The sequence below is a fragment of the Macrobrachium rosenbergii genome, chromosome 8 (assembly GCF_040412425.1).
Source record: "Macrobrachium rosenbergii isolate ZJJX-2024 chromosome 8, ASM4041242v1, whole genome shotgun sequence".
In the NCBI taxonomy this organism is placed as follows: Eukaryota; Metazoa; Arthropoda; class Malacostraca; order Decapoda; family Palaemonidae; genus Macrobrachium; species Macrobrachium rosenbergii.
In genome coordinates this window covers 71,922,211-71,939,933 of record NC_089748.1, presented here as the reverse complement: position 1 = coordinate 71,939,933, position 17,723 = coordinate 71,922,211, and the positions used below count along the sequence as shown (strand labels likewise).

Here is a 17,723-nt window from a genome sequence, read left to right as displayed (position 1 = left end):
ATTCTTTTGTTTTGTTTCAGTGTAGGTAACTGACCCCGCCCACTTTTGGGAAAGAGAAGAACAATTGAGCAGAGAGCTTCAATTTGTTTATGCTTCATGACCATGTGAGGGGAGGAGGGTGGGCTCCCACTCTGTAGTTACTTGGTTAGTATATATAAAATCTTATTTTATCATAAAAATGTCATTTTTATATAAGTAACTTACTAAGTAATTACATAGCTGATTCCCACATTGACAGGAGGTGGGATGCATTGACTATTCTTCCCCCAAAACATTATGTAATGAGTTAGGGGACTAAAATCTGCTAGCATTACCAAAATGCTTGTTTCTTACCTGGTAAGAGAGCCACAGCAGGAAATTACTGCCTCTGGTTTTGAGCTCATCTTAACCCGTAGAGACGTGGCAGTATGGCCAAGGGTCGTCTACTCTTTAAGTGGGAACTCCACAGTGCAGGACAACTCCGAACGCTAAATGAAGCACAAAAAATTTTGCCCCTGCCCAGGGAACAGTACCATCATAAAACCAGATAAAACCACTCTGTTACCTACACCATAAAATTAAAATACCACCACCAACCACTAAAAAACTGGTGGATATCCAAGCACAAAGTACCCCTAGGCTCCCCTAGAACTCAACACCATGATTCAAGTCGAAGAAGTAAGGATGGAAGGAATGCTTCCTAAACTCTCTCCCTCAATACCATGCCAGCCATCAATAAAGGTCCTAGGGTACTGCAATCCTTAAAAGTCGTTTCCACATCTCGGAGGTAATGTGACGCAAATACAGATTTACACCTCCAGTAAGGTAGCTTGGAGGATGGAGGAAAGTGAGACATTGAATTTACAGGCTAATGAAGGAGCTACAGACCTGACTTCATGAGTTCTTACTTTCAAGACAGGACAATCCTCTTCTCTCATTTGTGAGTGTGCTTCACAAATAACATCCCTCATAAACAAGGACAGAGCATTCTTCGTAAGAGGACGAGATGGACCCTTGACCGAAGTCCAGAGGTTGCTTGAAGAACCTCTAATTTTCTCAGTCCTGTGTAGATTAAACTTTAGGGCTCCCACAGGGCAAAGGCCCTTTCTAATTCCTCTGATCCTAGCGTATCTGCTAGACCGTTAATGCTGAAGGATCAAGGCCAAGGATTGGCCGGGTTCTCGTTCTTAGTGAGAAAACCTAAAGGAGCAGATTGCATCGCCTCCTGAAAATCCAACCCTTTTGCCAATGGCCTGAATCTCACTGATTCTTCTGGCTGTCGATAAGGCTACTAAAAAGAGTGTATTCCTGGTCAAGTTTCTGAATGAAGCTAAGTTCAGAGGCTCAAGAGGGGGTCCAGAGAACCATTTCAGGACTACGTTCAGATTCCAAGAAACATGCTTTTGTTTCTTTGTGTCAAAAGACTTAATCAGGTCCGAAAGGTCCTGATTCGAGGATACATCAAAGTCCCTATGCCTCAACAAAGAGCTCAACATAGCCCTGTAGCCTTTTATAGTAGACAAGGAAAACCTTCAGAGTTCTTCAGGAACAAAAGGAAGTCCGCATCTCTGTCAGAGTTTTCTTAGAAGGAGAGATTCTATTACTTTTGCACCAACTACGGAAAACTGACCATTTGCTTTGGTAGACATTAGCTGAGGATCAACATCTGCATTTTGAAATAGCTTCTGCAGCCTCCCTTGAAAAACCCTTGCTCTGAGGAATCTTTTGACAGTTTGAATCCTGTCAGACCCAGAGAAGACAAACCTTGGTGAAAGTGCCTGAAGCAAGGTTGTCAGAGAAACTTTTTCTTCTGAGGAAGGAGTCTTGGAAAGTCTACCAGCAGATTTATGAGCTCTGGGAACCATTCCCTTAAGGACCAAAAGGGAGCTACCAGAATCACTGACACATCCTGGTGTAGGTGGAACTTATTCAGCACATCCCCTATCATCCCGAAGGGAGGGAAGGCATACAGGAACTTGTCGGACCAGTCGAGAAGCATGGCATCCGTTGTCCGTGTTTGCGGATCTGGAATTGGAGAACAGAAAAGAAGGCAGCCGATGATTCCCCACCATCTCAAAGAGATCTAACATTGGCTTTTCCCACAATTTCCATAGACCTAGACAGACCAGTGGATCGAGAGTCCACTCTGTGGGGATGACTTGATTTTGTCAGCTGAACTGATCCGCCAACACATTCAGTTTGCCTTGGACAAATCTGGTCATTAACTTGTATGCTTCTGGTCCGCCCAGAGAAGGAGGTCCCTCACTGCCTCGCAGAGGGGAAAAGAACAAGTTCCTTCTTCTTTGTTTATATGTGTCACGGCCATTGTATTGTCCGAGTGGACTGCTACTGTCCTCCTGAACACCTCCAACGAAAAAACTATCAGACCCAAGTGGACTGCTTTTAACTCCTTGACATTTACGTGCTATAACATCTGATCCCTCGACCATGTCCCGGAGATTTTCTTGTCCCCTCTAAGGGTTCCCCAGCCCAGATCTGCTGTGTCGGCATACATGTTTAGGTCTGGGCTCTGTGGGAACAGAGACTTTCCTTCCAGCAACCTTCTCTTGACTTCTACCAAAGCAGGTACTTCTTGATTTCTTGTGTCACCAGAAACATGAAGGAGTCTGGATATCTTTTCCTATCCCACTTTTCTCATAAGAAAAACTGGAACACTCTCATGTGAAGTCTTCCCAGGGAGACAAACTGCTCCATGGAGGCCAACGTCCCAAGGAGACTCATCCAATTGTTCGCTGAACATGTCTGAAGACAAAAATTTTGTCTATCTTCTGTAGGCAAGACTCTACTCTTTCCTCAGAGGGAAAAGCCTAAAAAAGATGAGAATTGAAAAAGCCTGAAAAAGATGAGAATTGAGAGTCAATCCCAAATAAACTATCTCCCGTGAAGGAGTCATCTCTGACTTCTGATGATGTATTAGTTAGCCTTGGGCAAGAAGTAATGTTTTCCAAAGGTCCTCCGTACACTGTTCCTTCGATGTGGAGCGAAGGATCCAATAGTCCAAATAGAATGCTATGTTGATTCCCATCAGGGGGAGCCAACCTGCCAGGGGAGCAAGAATACATGTGAAGACTTGAGGGACGACTGTTGATAGCCTGAAGCACAGGGCCTGGAACTGGAACACCTGGTCCTGAAAAGCAAATCTTAGATATTTTCTAGAGTCTGGGTGTAATGGGATGTGGAAATAGGCATATTGTAGGTCTATGGAGACCATCCAGTCTCCTTGTCGAATGGACAAGAGGATCGAACGAGTTGTCGCCATTCTGAATTTGGTCTTCTGAATAAAGACATTTAGGGCGCTCACATCCAGGACTGGCCTCCATCCTCCTGATGACTTTGGGACTACGAAAAGCCGATTGTAGAATCCTTCTGAACTTACATCTGGGACTACTTCTATTGCTTTCTTCTCAAGGGGAGATGAAACTTCTCTTGCAAGGCAGTTAAGGCGATCAGATTTGACTAAGGGAGGTCTTTCTAAGAACGGGATTGTGTAGCAGCTCCTCAAAACTTCCACAACCCACTGCTCCACCGTTCTCTCACTCCATTTCTCCCAATACTGAAAAAGCCTGGCACCTACTGGAGTACGGAGGACATTTAATTCATTTTCTAGTAGAAGGTTTAGATGAGGACTATTGACAGTCTGAGACTGGAACCGTACATTAGGTCTTGATCTTGAAGATCTTTGCCTACCACCATGAAAGGGATAGGGTTGCAGAGGAGATGATGACTTGAAATTAACAGCAGGAGTCCCCTTAGTGCACCTCGATGACTTCGCTAGTAGATCATGAGTAGATTTCTTCTGTAAATCAGAAAAAATCTTGTTAACCACCAACTAAGGGAGCAAGCTGTCTCTCGAAAGGGGAGGAAAAAGAAGTGCAAACCTCTGAATTAAAGTGACTTCCTTAGAGGTGTATGAACACCATAACTCCCTCTTCTTCAACACTTCCATAGTGTAGAGTGAAGCTAACTCCTGTGCTCCATCTCTTATCCATTTGTCCACACATGAAAGGACCCCAAGGATATCAGTTGAAAAATCTGCAGGCAAGGCAGTGAATTCTTGAAACTTCCATGCGAGGGCACCTACTGACTAGTTCAAGAAACTAACAATCTCAAAGGCCTTGAAGAGATTCTTCATCATATGATCTAATTACGACGAAGAGAAATAACTTTGGCCGCAAAAAAGGCTGATCTACGGATAGTCTATGAGGCTGTTGAAGTCCCCTTGGGAGGAGGCAGCTGCACCCATGGAAGGAGCTTCTCCAGTTGCATAATATGAATATCTCCTCTTTAAAAGATAAGAAGAAGGATAACTAATGTTTTATTTCCCTTGTTCCCTCTTATCTGAGAGCCAGGTTTCAACTTAGTTAAGAGCTTTCCTGGCTGAAGTGGAGAGTACCATATCAGGTAGTCTTAAAGTCTCAGCAGAAATGTTACTCATTTGGAAGGTGGACGCAGGAGAAGCAGGAGCCGCAGGCGAGAAGAAGGAAGAGAAACTTCAAAGAAGAAATTGAAGTAGCAATGCGTATGCTGAAGGAGAATCTCCTTCCTCGTCCTTATCGTCTTCCTCTTCCACCAAAGACACCTGCTAAAGAGACAAGTCTTTAACAGAAGATGGGTTAGGAGGTTCTTCAAAAGGCCTAAGATATCATCTAGGCATCATTGGATGGGCGCAACAGAAGGATCCAAATGTGTAGCTGTAGCAACCTGCTGTAAGGGGGATGGCACCACAAACTCCAGCCTGGAAGTCAAGCGCTTGGATGAATGTCCAATAAAATTTGTACGAACGGGCGCAAATGGGCGCTTAAAGCTACTGAACGCTCAGAAGCCACATGTAGTTTGGGCGCAACTGGGCGCTTGTCGATCAAAGGGAGCTCAGGTGTAAATGAGCACTCATAAGTGACTGAACGATTGGCAGCCACTGCGCTTTGGCGTCAGCAGGCGCTCATCCACTACTGGTCTATCGGGAGCCAAAGGAGGTTCGTCTGCTGGTGCAAACACTGATGCTACCGAGCGATTATGCTTGGAGGTGGCTCTTGGCATTAACACTTGCCTTCCTCCCTCTACACACACTTGAGAAAGCTTCTCTGGGCTGTCCCAAAAACTGCAGGAAGGAACCGCTTCCTTGGCTTTCTTCTCCAGCACCTGAGGGATGCGAAACATATCTACAACAGACCTTTTCAATGGTCTTGGTTTACCACTGTTGTGCCAGTGGCACTTCTGTTCAGGGCTGGAAGCCTCAGAACTACAGGAAAGATTGTACACATTCTGGAACATGCCTTCCCACTGATTGTCTGCCGCCACTTGGGAACTGGCGCCAGAAGTGACTGAGGGGCCAACTACCTGGGGGCAGACCCCGCTGACCTCCCTTGGGCTTCCAGTGTAGCTTCTCCCTGGTGTGGGGGAGTATGCCAGTGGCCTTCGACTTAGGAATCGGTGGGCTGAGTAGCCAGCTCCTCCCCAAAAACTGCACTTTCACTAGTTACATTCTTATTTTCCATAAAGGATCAAACAGATGCACTTATTTGAGCCACCGCATTAACTAACATATTGAACTTGTGATTGAACTAATGCTCAAGGATGGCAATGGCACTGGGTTTGGGAATAGGGGAGCTGGGTAATGAAACAGGTGGGACAGAGGCAGGACTAGTGATAAAACAAAGCAGAAACAGATAAAACAGGTAAATCAAATAAAAGATTTAGCCGATTCCTGACTAAAAGTCAGAACTTAAGGTCTTCCATTTCTTAAGATCCCAATCAATTCATTCAGCACAAGTCAAGTCAGACGAACATACTTGACCCCTGCAAGAAGTGCACTCTGGAAGAGAATCATACTTTGCTGACATTATTCTCATATTGCAGCCTTTGATGCAATAACAATTGCTACTCGAACTTGTGTTGGACATTGTCGGTGATACAAGCTGAATAGTCAGGAAAAATCTAATCAATTACTAGTCACAATCAGGTGAATAAAGTAATTTTCAATGAAAACCTAAATATCTAAGTTGCCGAGAGGCTAGCAAAAGCAAAATACTTCACCAATTTAGATTGTCAACCATAAACCATTAACGCAAGAGAATTTCAAACACAACTGCTGCTCACAACTGTCGTCGTAAGCCGGCAGAAACAAATTGACGCTCTCTGCTCAGTTGTTCCTCTCTTTCCCAAAAATGAGCGGGGTCAGTTACCTACACCGAAACAAAACAAAAGAATCGCTACAGCGAATTTCAAATTCTAGCTGCCGATTAATAGAAACTGTTAGCTATGTAATTACTTGGTAGGTTACTTATAAAAACCTAGGTTATAATCATACAAAAAGAGGGGAACTCCCTCACAAAGCATCGGAGCTACAAGACAATCAGTAACTACGAAGCCGTGTGATTGGCTACTTCCCTCCCTTCCAGCCAATAGCGGTCATCATGGAACCTACGTCAAGGCAAATTGTCACACATACATATGTATGCATGCGCTCATTCGATGATGGTTTCATGAACTTCCTGGAGTTTTAATTTCATATTTTTATGTTAATGTTACAGTAATGAGAGAGAGAGAGAGAGAGATCGCGGGGCTGTCCTATGTTAAATATCAAGAGTGAAATTACAGTAAACCCCTCGGATTCGCATTCTCACAATTCGCGAAATTTTCTGTGGAACCTATCTGTGAATTATTCATAGGAAAACTCACCCATTCGCAGATTTTTTCGTAGAGCAATATTCTGTATTTTCATATTTTTTCATAACTAAATACTGTACTGTATCTACATATACATTTTATGATAAAATAATGATTTACAGTACTAATTTTCAAATATTAAGTTTAATAAGATTAAATAATAACATTAAATAATAATTCTCTCTCTCTCTCTCTTACTGAGATGAGAGAGTTTTCGTGCATATGTAACATGTATGTTTATTTTTGTATGATAAATAAATGATTTACTAATTTTCAAATATTAATATTAATGTACTAAACACAGCAAAATATCAATTCATTAAAGAACATATTGTGAATTAGTAAGATATTAAGTTCAATATAAATTCTTTCCATCATCTTTTTCCTAAAGCTTTGGAGCAAAGGAGGTGTAACCTGTCAAATATGTCAAATATCTTGACATACTGACCGCAAAGATACTCATCTAATCCTCATCTTTGTAATTTATCTCTCTCTTCTCTCTCTCTCTCTCTCTCTCTCACTGAGATAGATATTTTATGCATATGTAACATATGTTTATTTATTTTGTATACTGTAGCTTTATAGATAAATGTGACGTTCCTTTGTTATTAATTTTTTTCATATTTTCCATGCTATAATTACAACTTTTTGCATTTGTGTAGTAAATTATTAAAAATTTTAAACAAATACATAACATTCCCACTCTTTTTCTCAGATTCTTCAGAGTGAGGGGGTTGCAAGTACCTGTCAATTAACATGACATATGGACCAGAAGGGGAGGTAATGTTGCCCACAGATGGTCATACGGATACTGAAAAATCTCTCTCTTTCTTTTTTTCTTCATAAATCATGCTGATATCTAATGTAAGAATAACTTTTTTCTCTCTCTCTCTATCTTTCCAGTTATTCTCTCTTTCTTTGTCATATGTAAGAACAAACACCACTCTCTCTCTCTCTCTCTCTCACCAAAGGATACTCAGAATGTGAGAGATGGATAGATAGATAGATAGAAAGGGAGAGTGATTGATAAAAAGATACTCTCTCTCTCTCTCTGTTATTGGCTGGAAGGGTAAGAAGTATGTACACTCGGCAAGGAAAGTGAGGATACAGTTTTTTTAAATCTTCGGACATATGTTGCTCAATAATGCGACATCTGGCAACTTTACCAAAAGGAGGAGCTTCCGTCTTATTGTGTTTTTTTTTGCTTGACCTCTTATAACTTTCAATCATAGTCTACGATAATGAAATCATTGATACTTAAATGCAGTAGTAAGTTTCACAGTATTCGTTCAAGTTGTAATTTGCAACAACAGTTCTGAGCAAAATAAACATTTTTCGACGTAACTTACCAACAACCTTACACAAATGAATTTATGACACCACATTGAACGGAATGCTTGCATAATCGGAAAGCAGCGATCTTCCATAATGAAATCAAGAGTTAAATTTGAGCAATGTCCAACGAAAAAGGCGAATGCATTGTTATGATGATGAGAGTTGAGAGAAGAGAGAGAGAGAGAGAGAGTCTGCTGTTGTGTAAGCCTAGGCCTATATGTACTGTACAGCTAATTTCATTATTTTTTTTCTTTTAGAGAATGAGCGATACTATATTTGTAAAAGTATGTTTTAGCAATGGAGAGAGAGAGAGAGTTGTTGCTGTTGTGTAAGCCTAGGCCTATCGGTAGAGCTACTCATTTCATTGTTTTTCTTTTAGAGATTGAGCTACACTATATTGGTAGAGTATGTTTTAGTAATGGCTGAGAAGAGAGAGAGAGAGAGAGAGAGAGAGAGAGAGAACTATGGCAATGTCAAGAAACATCCAGTTACTTGTGTTTTCCCCCGAGGCTCCCTGCTGCCCTTCACATCATAGTAGAACGCTCTTGCGGATTTAAATAGATTTGGTCAACCTACCCTAGGTGTCACATTTACTGCCATTAATTCCAGCTGACTTTTAACACGTGGAAATACAAACATGAATGTGTAAAAATTAAAAGAAATTATCATTACCTCGTATGATGATGCAATAATAAACCTGTTCATAACGGAAAACGATTAAATATTGCCGTTCTGATGAATAGTACTACACCGAGATATCCACATACTATCTTTTAGATCTCTATGAACGAAGTCAAATGAGAAATTCTGATTACTTCGTACATGCATCAGTGTTTTTAAGTATCTGAACGTTTTTGTTTGTATATTTAACATATATGATATAATTTGCATTGTATTTTCATATTCTAGGAGTAAATTTACCGAGATTATGTGTTTTCTGTGGTGAAAAAAATTAAATTCGATGAACAAATCTAAAAGAAAACTGTATCTTCACTTTTCTTGCTGAGTGTACATCTAGATTTTTAAAGGTAAAATGTTTAAGATGACTTTGAAATGACATAAATATCATTTCAAAGATTAATAGAGTAATAGGATAATAGTTTAAGGTAAATTTGATCTAGGATGCTAGTTGAAGGTATATAATTGGTATCTGAACTTTCAAGGTAGGCAGTTATAAGCATTTTTAGAAGGGGGGTGTTAACTATTTGCAGATTTTAACTATTCGCAGGGGGTTGTGGTACGCATCCCTGCGAATATGGGGGGTTTACTATTCATGAATTATTGAGAGAGAGACAGAGAGAGAGGTTATGTTAACTATCAAGGGGGAAATTATTCATGATGAGAGAGAGAGGTTATTCTTACATTAAATGTCAAAAGATGGAAATTACTCATGATTTATGGGAGAAAAAGAGAGAGACTACTTGACTATTTTGATAGTTCAGACACCAAAAAGCCCCTCTAAAAATGCTTACACCTGAGTATTTTAATAATGCTATCACGAAAAATGTATTTAGTCACAAAAACAATATGAAAATAGAATTAGTGAATATTTCTCTATGAAAAATTCCACGAATAGGCGAATTTTCCGCGAATAATGTGGATATACATTCCACAGAAAAACCTGCGAACAGGTGAAGCCGCAAATCCAGAACCGTGAGTAGGCAGGGGTCCACTGTATTTGAAAATTGGTAAACAATTTTTTTCATCATACTCTGCATACCTTAAACTAAAGTCCTTGTAACTGTCTATTTTAATAGTTCACTGCCTATTTTATTAGTTCAAACACCAATAGTGTACATTATAAGAAATAATGATAAGTTTATGAATACATCAATCATACAGGTACTGTATACCCATATAAATGACCCAGTTATTGAAATGCAAAAAGCTGTAATTATAGCATGGAAAATATGAAAAAATTAATGACAAAGTAACGTCACTTTTATCTATAAAACTATACTGTACAAAACATATAAACATACATGTTGCATATGGATAAAAAATCTCTCTCTCTCTCTCTCTCTTATCTGAGAGAGAGAGAGAGAGAAACAAAAATACAACTCAGTATGTACACAAAGCATCCAAGCTACAAGCTGGTCATTGACTACTTTCAGCCCTTCCAGCCAATAGCGTGTCATCATGGAGAGAGAGAGAGAGAGAGAAAGGGGGGTGAACTGAGTTACGTTTACATCGGTAAAATAATTACAAATGTCAGGACAGTTTTTTTATACAGTACATATTACGATGATAATACATCAATATTGAGGGTTTTTACTTTAACACATATTTTATTACATATCTATATCATTTTCACCAAAAATAACATATTGTACTGTACCTCTCATGTGCACCATGTCTTAAAAGGCAGCAGGAATGTAACTGACGACTCAAAGGTAATGCTGCTGATGAGAACTGACCTGGTGAGACTGCAAGAGTCTTAGTTGGTCTAATGACTACCTTTGAAAATGGTAATAAGGATTTTGGCGACGTAAACTTTGTTATCATCCGCAGGAACATCTGAGAAAGAAAAAACATAAAACTTTGGAAATTATATAACTACAACAATATCCCACAGCGCACCAATCCTCTAGATTTTGACAACAGGTTGATGAATTATTTCCTATTTAACCTGAGAGGTTTCATGGAGGATAGTGGGAAAGCTTGATTAAATACATTAAATAAAAAAATAAATACCACATCACCTGAAGTCATCTTTAATGAACAATACTTTATGATCAGGACTCCACTACATATATACAATAATTTTATTGAAATGAACTGTATATAAAAAATTGTAATAAAAATACATCATCATGGAGTCCACCATAGAGTCTTAAGGATACCATACAACTGTGGGTGTAGGAGGGAAGAAAGATGGAATGAAAACACAAGTCACTTTGAGATGAGGGAAGGCAGGGTTTAATGAAGGAAAATGATTATTTGAGGTGCAATTGCATGACAAAAGAAATGAGCTTTGTAGGCATACAGAGGATGGACAGGGTACTTAAGGGGAACACCGATGCCATAAGGCCCCAGTATAAAGTAAAATTATATTTTATATGGTACATAATGTAGTATTACAAGCATACATACTGTATTTTTCAGTCTGCATGGGTGTACAGGTACACACACATTGTGTTAAGGTAAACTATATACTTACTGTATATTTGCTTCTCTCTCTCTCTCTCCCTCGGGGTTATTCTTGATATGAAAAATGCCATATTCTTTATGTAAAAACAAGGTTTTTGAGAGAGAGAGAGAGAAGGGCAAGAAAATGCACAATGTTACTGCATGTAGTTTCAGTCACTTGGTGTCTCCTGTCTAATGCATCAATGTGTGTGTGTGTACCAACATGAAGTTTTCATAATCACACTAATATTGTAATACTTACCTGAACACCTTAATTAGCCCTGGTCACTGACCAAGCCCGAACTATATACCCATAATTTTACTCACTACTGTCAGCATTACCAATGCTACAGGAAAAATCTTGTCAAGTGAGTTACCTGAGGTACCACTTGACAACGCTGCTGCAAATACCAGCCGACATAGGCCGACATCCCCAATCGAGTCACTCACTATTAAAAACTGAAGTGGGGAGGAAAACTTCACATTGCAGTACACTCCCTGAACACCTGAATTAGCCTGATTAACAAAATTTTAACAGAGGTGGGATCAATCTAATTCAGTCCGACCTGTCAACGGATAATAAGCAGGTAACTAATTATCAACCTATTATGTGTAAATGTATGAGTAAATGTATGTCACCATATCAATCAATGCTTTTGGTGAAGAGACATGCTGGAGGGAGACCCATCTAGGTTGCGGCATGCCCCCTTTTTACAACCGCAGAGATGGTAGCTCACTGATCTGCTCTGCATAAGATATCTGTTTAGTCATTTCACCATATCAATCAATGCTTTCGGTGAAGAGACATGCTGGAGAGTACTTTGATCGTCAGTCAGGTCAGTACTGTCACTGTCTGTCGATCTCCCATGTGGCTCTTCAGAACCTCTCATGTATGGAGGAGTACGATGAACCTCCCATGTGGCTATTCAGAGGGGAATGAAGCAGTGTGCCGAGCCACTGATCCTCCGGCTAGGGCCCGACGATCAACGAGCGAAGAAGTATCTCAGCGCCGACGAAAGAGCCTAGCCTACTAAAGAACCCCCCTTGGACTCTCGTAGGAAAATTATCAAAGACTAACATACTTAAAAACGAACTAAACATAAGTTCATGTGATTATACTATTACCGCTGCCTAAGACTCTAATGACTAAAAGGAATTCCTCTATCTGGTTAACCTAAGAACCTCTGCACTAAGAGAATACCACCTCAACTAAATGAACGCACCCTAGATAACAGAGTTAGCCACTACACACGGACTAAGAGAATAACCCTCCGACGAGGCGAATTGAACGTCTCTTAAGTAAAAGGAAGTAAACATTCAGACGGACTTCCAAGAAGCCGCCTCCAGAATAGAAGACACTGAACAATTCCTTAGAAAGGAAGATGAAGTGGACATACTCTGAATACTGTGCACTGGGGATAATACAGAGCTTGAAGATGATGAAGAAGAACCCTGAGAGGCCTGGGAAATCATCTCCCTCAGAAAGTAACTATAGTAATTGCATTCTTTGACAGTGGACGGAAAGGATTCCGCAGAGAGATGAGAAGTGTACGCAGACACGGACGGAGTTTCTCAACCTTTGATAAATAGACTTTTAATGCTGGCACTGGACATAAGAACATCTTCGCTGGATCCTCAGTAACAAACTCTTGCAGATAAAGAACCCTAAACGAACGAGGTAGAGGGTTAACCTCCAACTCCGACTTCACCACGAATTCCGGAAGAGACAAATACATATCATTTCCTGCCTACGAAACCAGCCTAGAAACTGCCTGAAGCTTGCCCACTTTTCTAGCTGTAGTTACCTCCGTAAGAAAAATCACCTCCTAGTCAGTTGTCTTGAAAAATTACAACTTCCGACAAATGTACACGGAGGAGCCCAAGTCGGCAAGACAGGACATTTTAATCTCTAAGGAACATAATAAACCATGGATGATCTTACTACTAGAAATTTTCAGGAGGATGGAAACTACATGTACTGCTAAAGCGTTGAGCTGGTAGCCAGCAATAACGGAATCTGAAAGAACCTTGGCTTTGAATGAATAAGAGAAAATGATATTTTTATGATAAAAAATAAGGTTCCTTATACTTACCAAGTTACATATAGCTGTCAGTCTCTGTAAAGTCTTCCTCCAAGTTTTAAATTTCTGCCAAGCTGAAAAACACCTAGGTGATCCCTAGACACAGCCCTTTAGAGGTAACGAACTGTCTAACAATGTTCTAGAACCCATTAAGTTTTAAGCCCACTTGGCAGAGCATGCAAGGGGTGGGCGGGTTTACTCATGTAACTACCAGGTAGTATAAGTAAAAGATTTTATCATAAAAAATATCATATAGGACTTACCTGGTAAGTTAGCATAGGAGTGATTGGCACCTTTGGAGGGGTGGGATCATGTCAGCCACATATATTGTCAGAAATCAAAAACATGAATTTTAATTTCCTGATTACCTGATGATTGCTGACTCAGTGGTTACTGCCTCTGTGGTCTGTAATCCCTCGTGGTGTATAGACAGGATCCAGGATCTGGTGTCAGATACAATCTGGAAGACGTTGGTGAGGACATCTCGTGACGGACAAGACTACAGTATGCTGGCCACTCTGGGCGCAGAACCAAATTAACAATAAGGGATCACCTCCATCACCAAAAATAAAATTAAAAACTTTCCCCATAAAATTAAAGATTGTAGGTACTCTAAACCAACAACATAGTACCTACAAGCAGATGCAACAAACTCAATTCCCAACAAAAAGGAGAAAATGTTAGTCGGATGGGTTGCCTCTCTTTCTCCTCACCCACCACCGTGTCAGTAACTACTAAAGGCCTAGGTTCTGCCATTGTCAAAATCAGTCTTCAATTCTGACAAACTAATGCGACTCCGGTCGACTTACATCGCAGAAATGTAAATTCACAATCTTTTTGCACTGAGAGGTTGTGCCTGAAAGCCAAAAGATTTAGCTACAGCTCTTATCTCATGTGCTCTCACTTTCCAGAGGTTCCGTGTCTGAGTCCTGACCTTCATGGGCTTCTCAAATAACTTCTCTTAAGAAGAAAGCAAGAGCATTCTTAGAAGTGGTCTTCCGGGTTTCTCACAGAACACCACAGAAGTTCTCCGAAGAGCCCCTGATACCTTTTGTTAGGTGAATATAGAACTTTTAAGGCTCTCACGGGCACAACAATCTCTCTTGTTCTCATTCTCCCACAAGATCTGAAAGGCTCTTAATGCTGAAAGAAGACCTCCCATGGTCTTCTGCGCATCTTAGTCTCCGCTAAGAACCTGGGAGGAAGAACAAGCAGCTTTTGAATGAGTGGAAACCAATAGTTTTGTCAAAAAAAAAACCTCACTCACCCTCCTGGCTGTTGCAGTGTTACTAGAAAAAATAGTTTTCTTAGTCAAGTTTCTCAGCGATGCATTTGCCAAAGGTTCGAATTGATCTGAACAAATCCATTTAAGGGCGATGTCCAAATTCCATGCTATTTGTTTAGGAACTTTCGTCTTGGTAACAAAAAGACTTAAAGTAAATCTAGTTAGATCCTGATTGTTGAGATGTCTAGACCTCTGTGTAAATTCTCAGCAAGCATTGATCGATACCCTTAATTGTGCTCAAAGACAATACCTCTTTCTCCTTAAAGGGATAGCAAGAACTTCGCTATTTGATTTAGAGGTTTTGAAGCGAAACTCATGTCTATTGCCCAGGTTCTAAACTGTTCCATCTGGCCTGGTATACTGCATCGGAAGACTTTCTTCTGAGTGGCTTAGTAGCGCTTGCAACCTCCTTTGAAAAACCTCTCTTCCTGAGGTGGCTCGACAGTCTGCATTCACCGTAAGGGGCGGACAAGTTCTGATGGAACCTCAGGAAGTGGGGTTGTCTTAAATAGATCTTTCTCGGCGGGAGGATCCTCGGAAAAGGGAGGAGGAGGGAAGATCTGGGAACCATTCCCTCGATGGCCAGAAAAAACGATTAAGTCATCTTGGTGTTCTTTGGTTCCTGAACTTTTCCAAGACCTTCTGATAATCTTTGAGGGGTGGACAAGCGTAAAGATCTAGGGCAATCCCAACTCATTGTCATTACCATCCACCCAAAAGTGCCTTGTCGTCCGGATCTGGGAGCAATATACTGGGAGCGTTTTGTTCTGTCTGTAGCACAATAGGTCTACTAGCGGACAACCCCACAGATTCCATCGTTTGCAAACCTGCGGATGTAAAGGTCCATTCCGTGGGCAAGACTTAGTTCTTCTGCAAAGATCCGCTGTTACATTCCTCTACGCCTTTTATGAACCTGGTCAAAGCCAGTTTGACCTCGTTCTCTTCCGACCATTCTAAAGTTCCAACAACCGTTCTTGATACAGGGAGAAGGAACAGAGTGCCCCCTTGCCTCTTGATATAAAGAGCTACGTGTTGTCCGACTGAACTAGAATAACCTTGCCTTTTACTTCTTGCTGAAATTGTTGGGCTAGATGTACGCTTTCAGTTCTTTCATTTATGTGCAGTTCTTTCTGTTCTTCCTGCCAGAGGCCGAACATTCCTTGTTGTCTAAAGTGGCTCCCCACCCCTCTCAAGCCAACTTGAGTGTGAGGTCTGGGTTCTGATAAAGAGAAATTCCCTCCTGTAGCCTTTCCCTTGATTCCACCAGAACAGCTCCTTCTTGTCATCTGATCTGAGATCTTGAACAGAAAGGGAATCCGGATGGGTTTTGCGTGGCCATTGGCTTTGTAGATAAAACTGCAGAGGCCTCATCTTAAAGTCTCCCCAGTTGGACGAACTTCTCCATGCTAAGGTCCCCAGTAAGCTCATCCACTGGTTGGCTGAGCAAACCTTTGATGTAGAAAGTCGTCTATCATAGACAAGACTCTACTCTCCGTATTGATGGAGAACCTGAAAAGTCAGAGAGTCCATTCTCACTCCCCAAATAAACTATCTGCTGTGATGGTGACAGGGATTTTCGGAACCTTGACTAGTAGGCCTAGTTCCTTTACCAGAGATAATGTCTTCATTAGGTCCTCCCACATTTGGCTTTGACTGTGCTTTCAGAAGCCAGTCGGGGGCTCATTGACATCTTATTCCAGTGAAGATTCTTCGCCACCGTTGACAGAACTCTTGTAATCACGAGGTCAGTTGACAGTCGAAACAAAGAGCTCTGAACTGGAACATCTTTGTTCTCGAAAACAAACCTCAGGAACTTCCTTGATTCCTGATGGATAGGAACGGGAAGTCATCCTGGAGGTCTATCGAGACCATCCAGTCTAGGATTGAAAAGAGATGCTAACACTGACTCTGGGGATCGTTTCCAGGGGAAAATTTCGTCTTCTTCAACAAAAACGTTCAATGCGCACCTCGTCCAGAAACGGCCTCCAACCTCCCCTGACAACTTTGAAACTAAAAAGAGAGGTTGTAAAACGGAGAGCAGCATCTGCATGTTCGATGGCTTGTTTCCTTAGTAGTGTCTTCTACTTCTTCGAAGGAAGTGAAACTTCTGAGAGTCCAGTATGTTGGAAAAACGACTGGGGATCTCCCGATAGAGGGGGCTTTTGTTGGAATGGGATGGGAACCCCTGGCGGATCACCTGAAAACCCAAGGATTTTTGGTGATTTTGCCAGAGCTTCCGAGAACGACTGGAGTCTGGACACCTATTGCTATGTGGAGGACAGCACACTCATTTCTTTTGTTGAAAATTGGAAGGTTTAAGTAGAAGATTTTTCCTTTCCTGGAGGAAACTTGGAAAAGGGCCAGCAGACTTGCCCCTGAACGTCTTGGAAGTGTCTGAAAACCTCCCGAGTTTTTGGTGGAAGTAGCTCCGGAGGTAGTCTTCGCAGGCTTCTTTGCTGACTGAGCCAACAGGTCCTGTGCAGCTTTTCAAGAGACAACTTGGCAGTCTCTCGAACTAATTCAGGGAACAAGTGGTCCTTCGACAAAGGAGCAAGAGGAAGCAGACCTCTGGCTGGGAAACACCCCGGAAAAAGAGCACCTTTATCGTTTCTTCAGAACTCGGTTGCAAAAACTGGTCCCCAAGTTGAGAGGCTGTCGCATACTCCCTTGTCTATGCAGTCGACTCCACGAAGTGAAATCCGTCGACTGCGCATCCGAAAGTAATTCTTTGACTTTCCTAGCCAGAGGACGCCACTGACCAATCAAAAAACTGATGACCGTTCCCACAATGAAATACTCTTGAGAAGATGATCCAACTCTGACTGCGTGAAAAGATCTTCGCTGATTGAAGAGCTGTGTGACGACTTGAATCCACTAGACTGGAGAAGTCTCCTTGAGCGGAGGCAGACACACCCAACAAAACGTTCTCCAGTCTGCGTACCACATGGGCTGCGTGAGCCAATCTGGAGGGTGGAAGACAAAACATACTCTTGCCTTCTCTCTCTTGTCTGAGAGCCAGGAATTAATTTTCTTGATAGCCTTCTTGTGAAATCGCCAAAACTAGCAGGCGTGTAAAAGGAGCTGGACCGATCGTTATCCCTCTTAAACTGCGATCTGGGACTTCCTTGACTGAGGTGTGAAGGCTTAAATGGAAGTCCCCAAAGTTTTCCACGAAAAACTTGAGTAACTCCCTTATAATTTGAAGATTTCTCCTTGACTCCTGGAAA

At 41.4% G+C, this 17,723-nt stretch overlaps 1 protein-coding gene across 1 annotated transcript in view; it reads right to left on the bottom strand.

The window, feature by feature from the left end:
• mRpL35 (mitochondrial ribosomal protein L35) overlaps positions 1-10,547 on the bottom strand; it is a 51,703-nt gene extending 41,156 nt beyond the window's left edge. The window contains exon 1 of the mRNA XM_067108000.1: positions 10,340-10,547. Within this exon, the coding sequence (XP_066964101.1) occupies positions 10,340-10,536 (197 nt within the window). The 5' untranslated portion in view covers positions 10,537-10,547. The remainder of the gene's footprint in view (positions 1-10,339) is intronic.
• Positions 10,548-17,723: the final 7,176 nt, after the last annotated feature.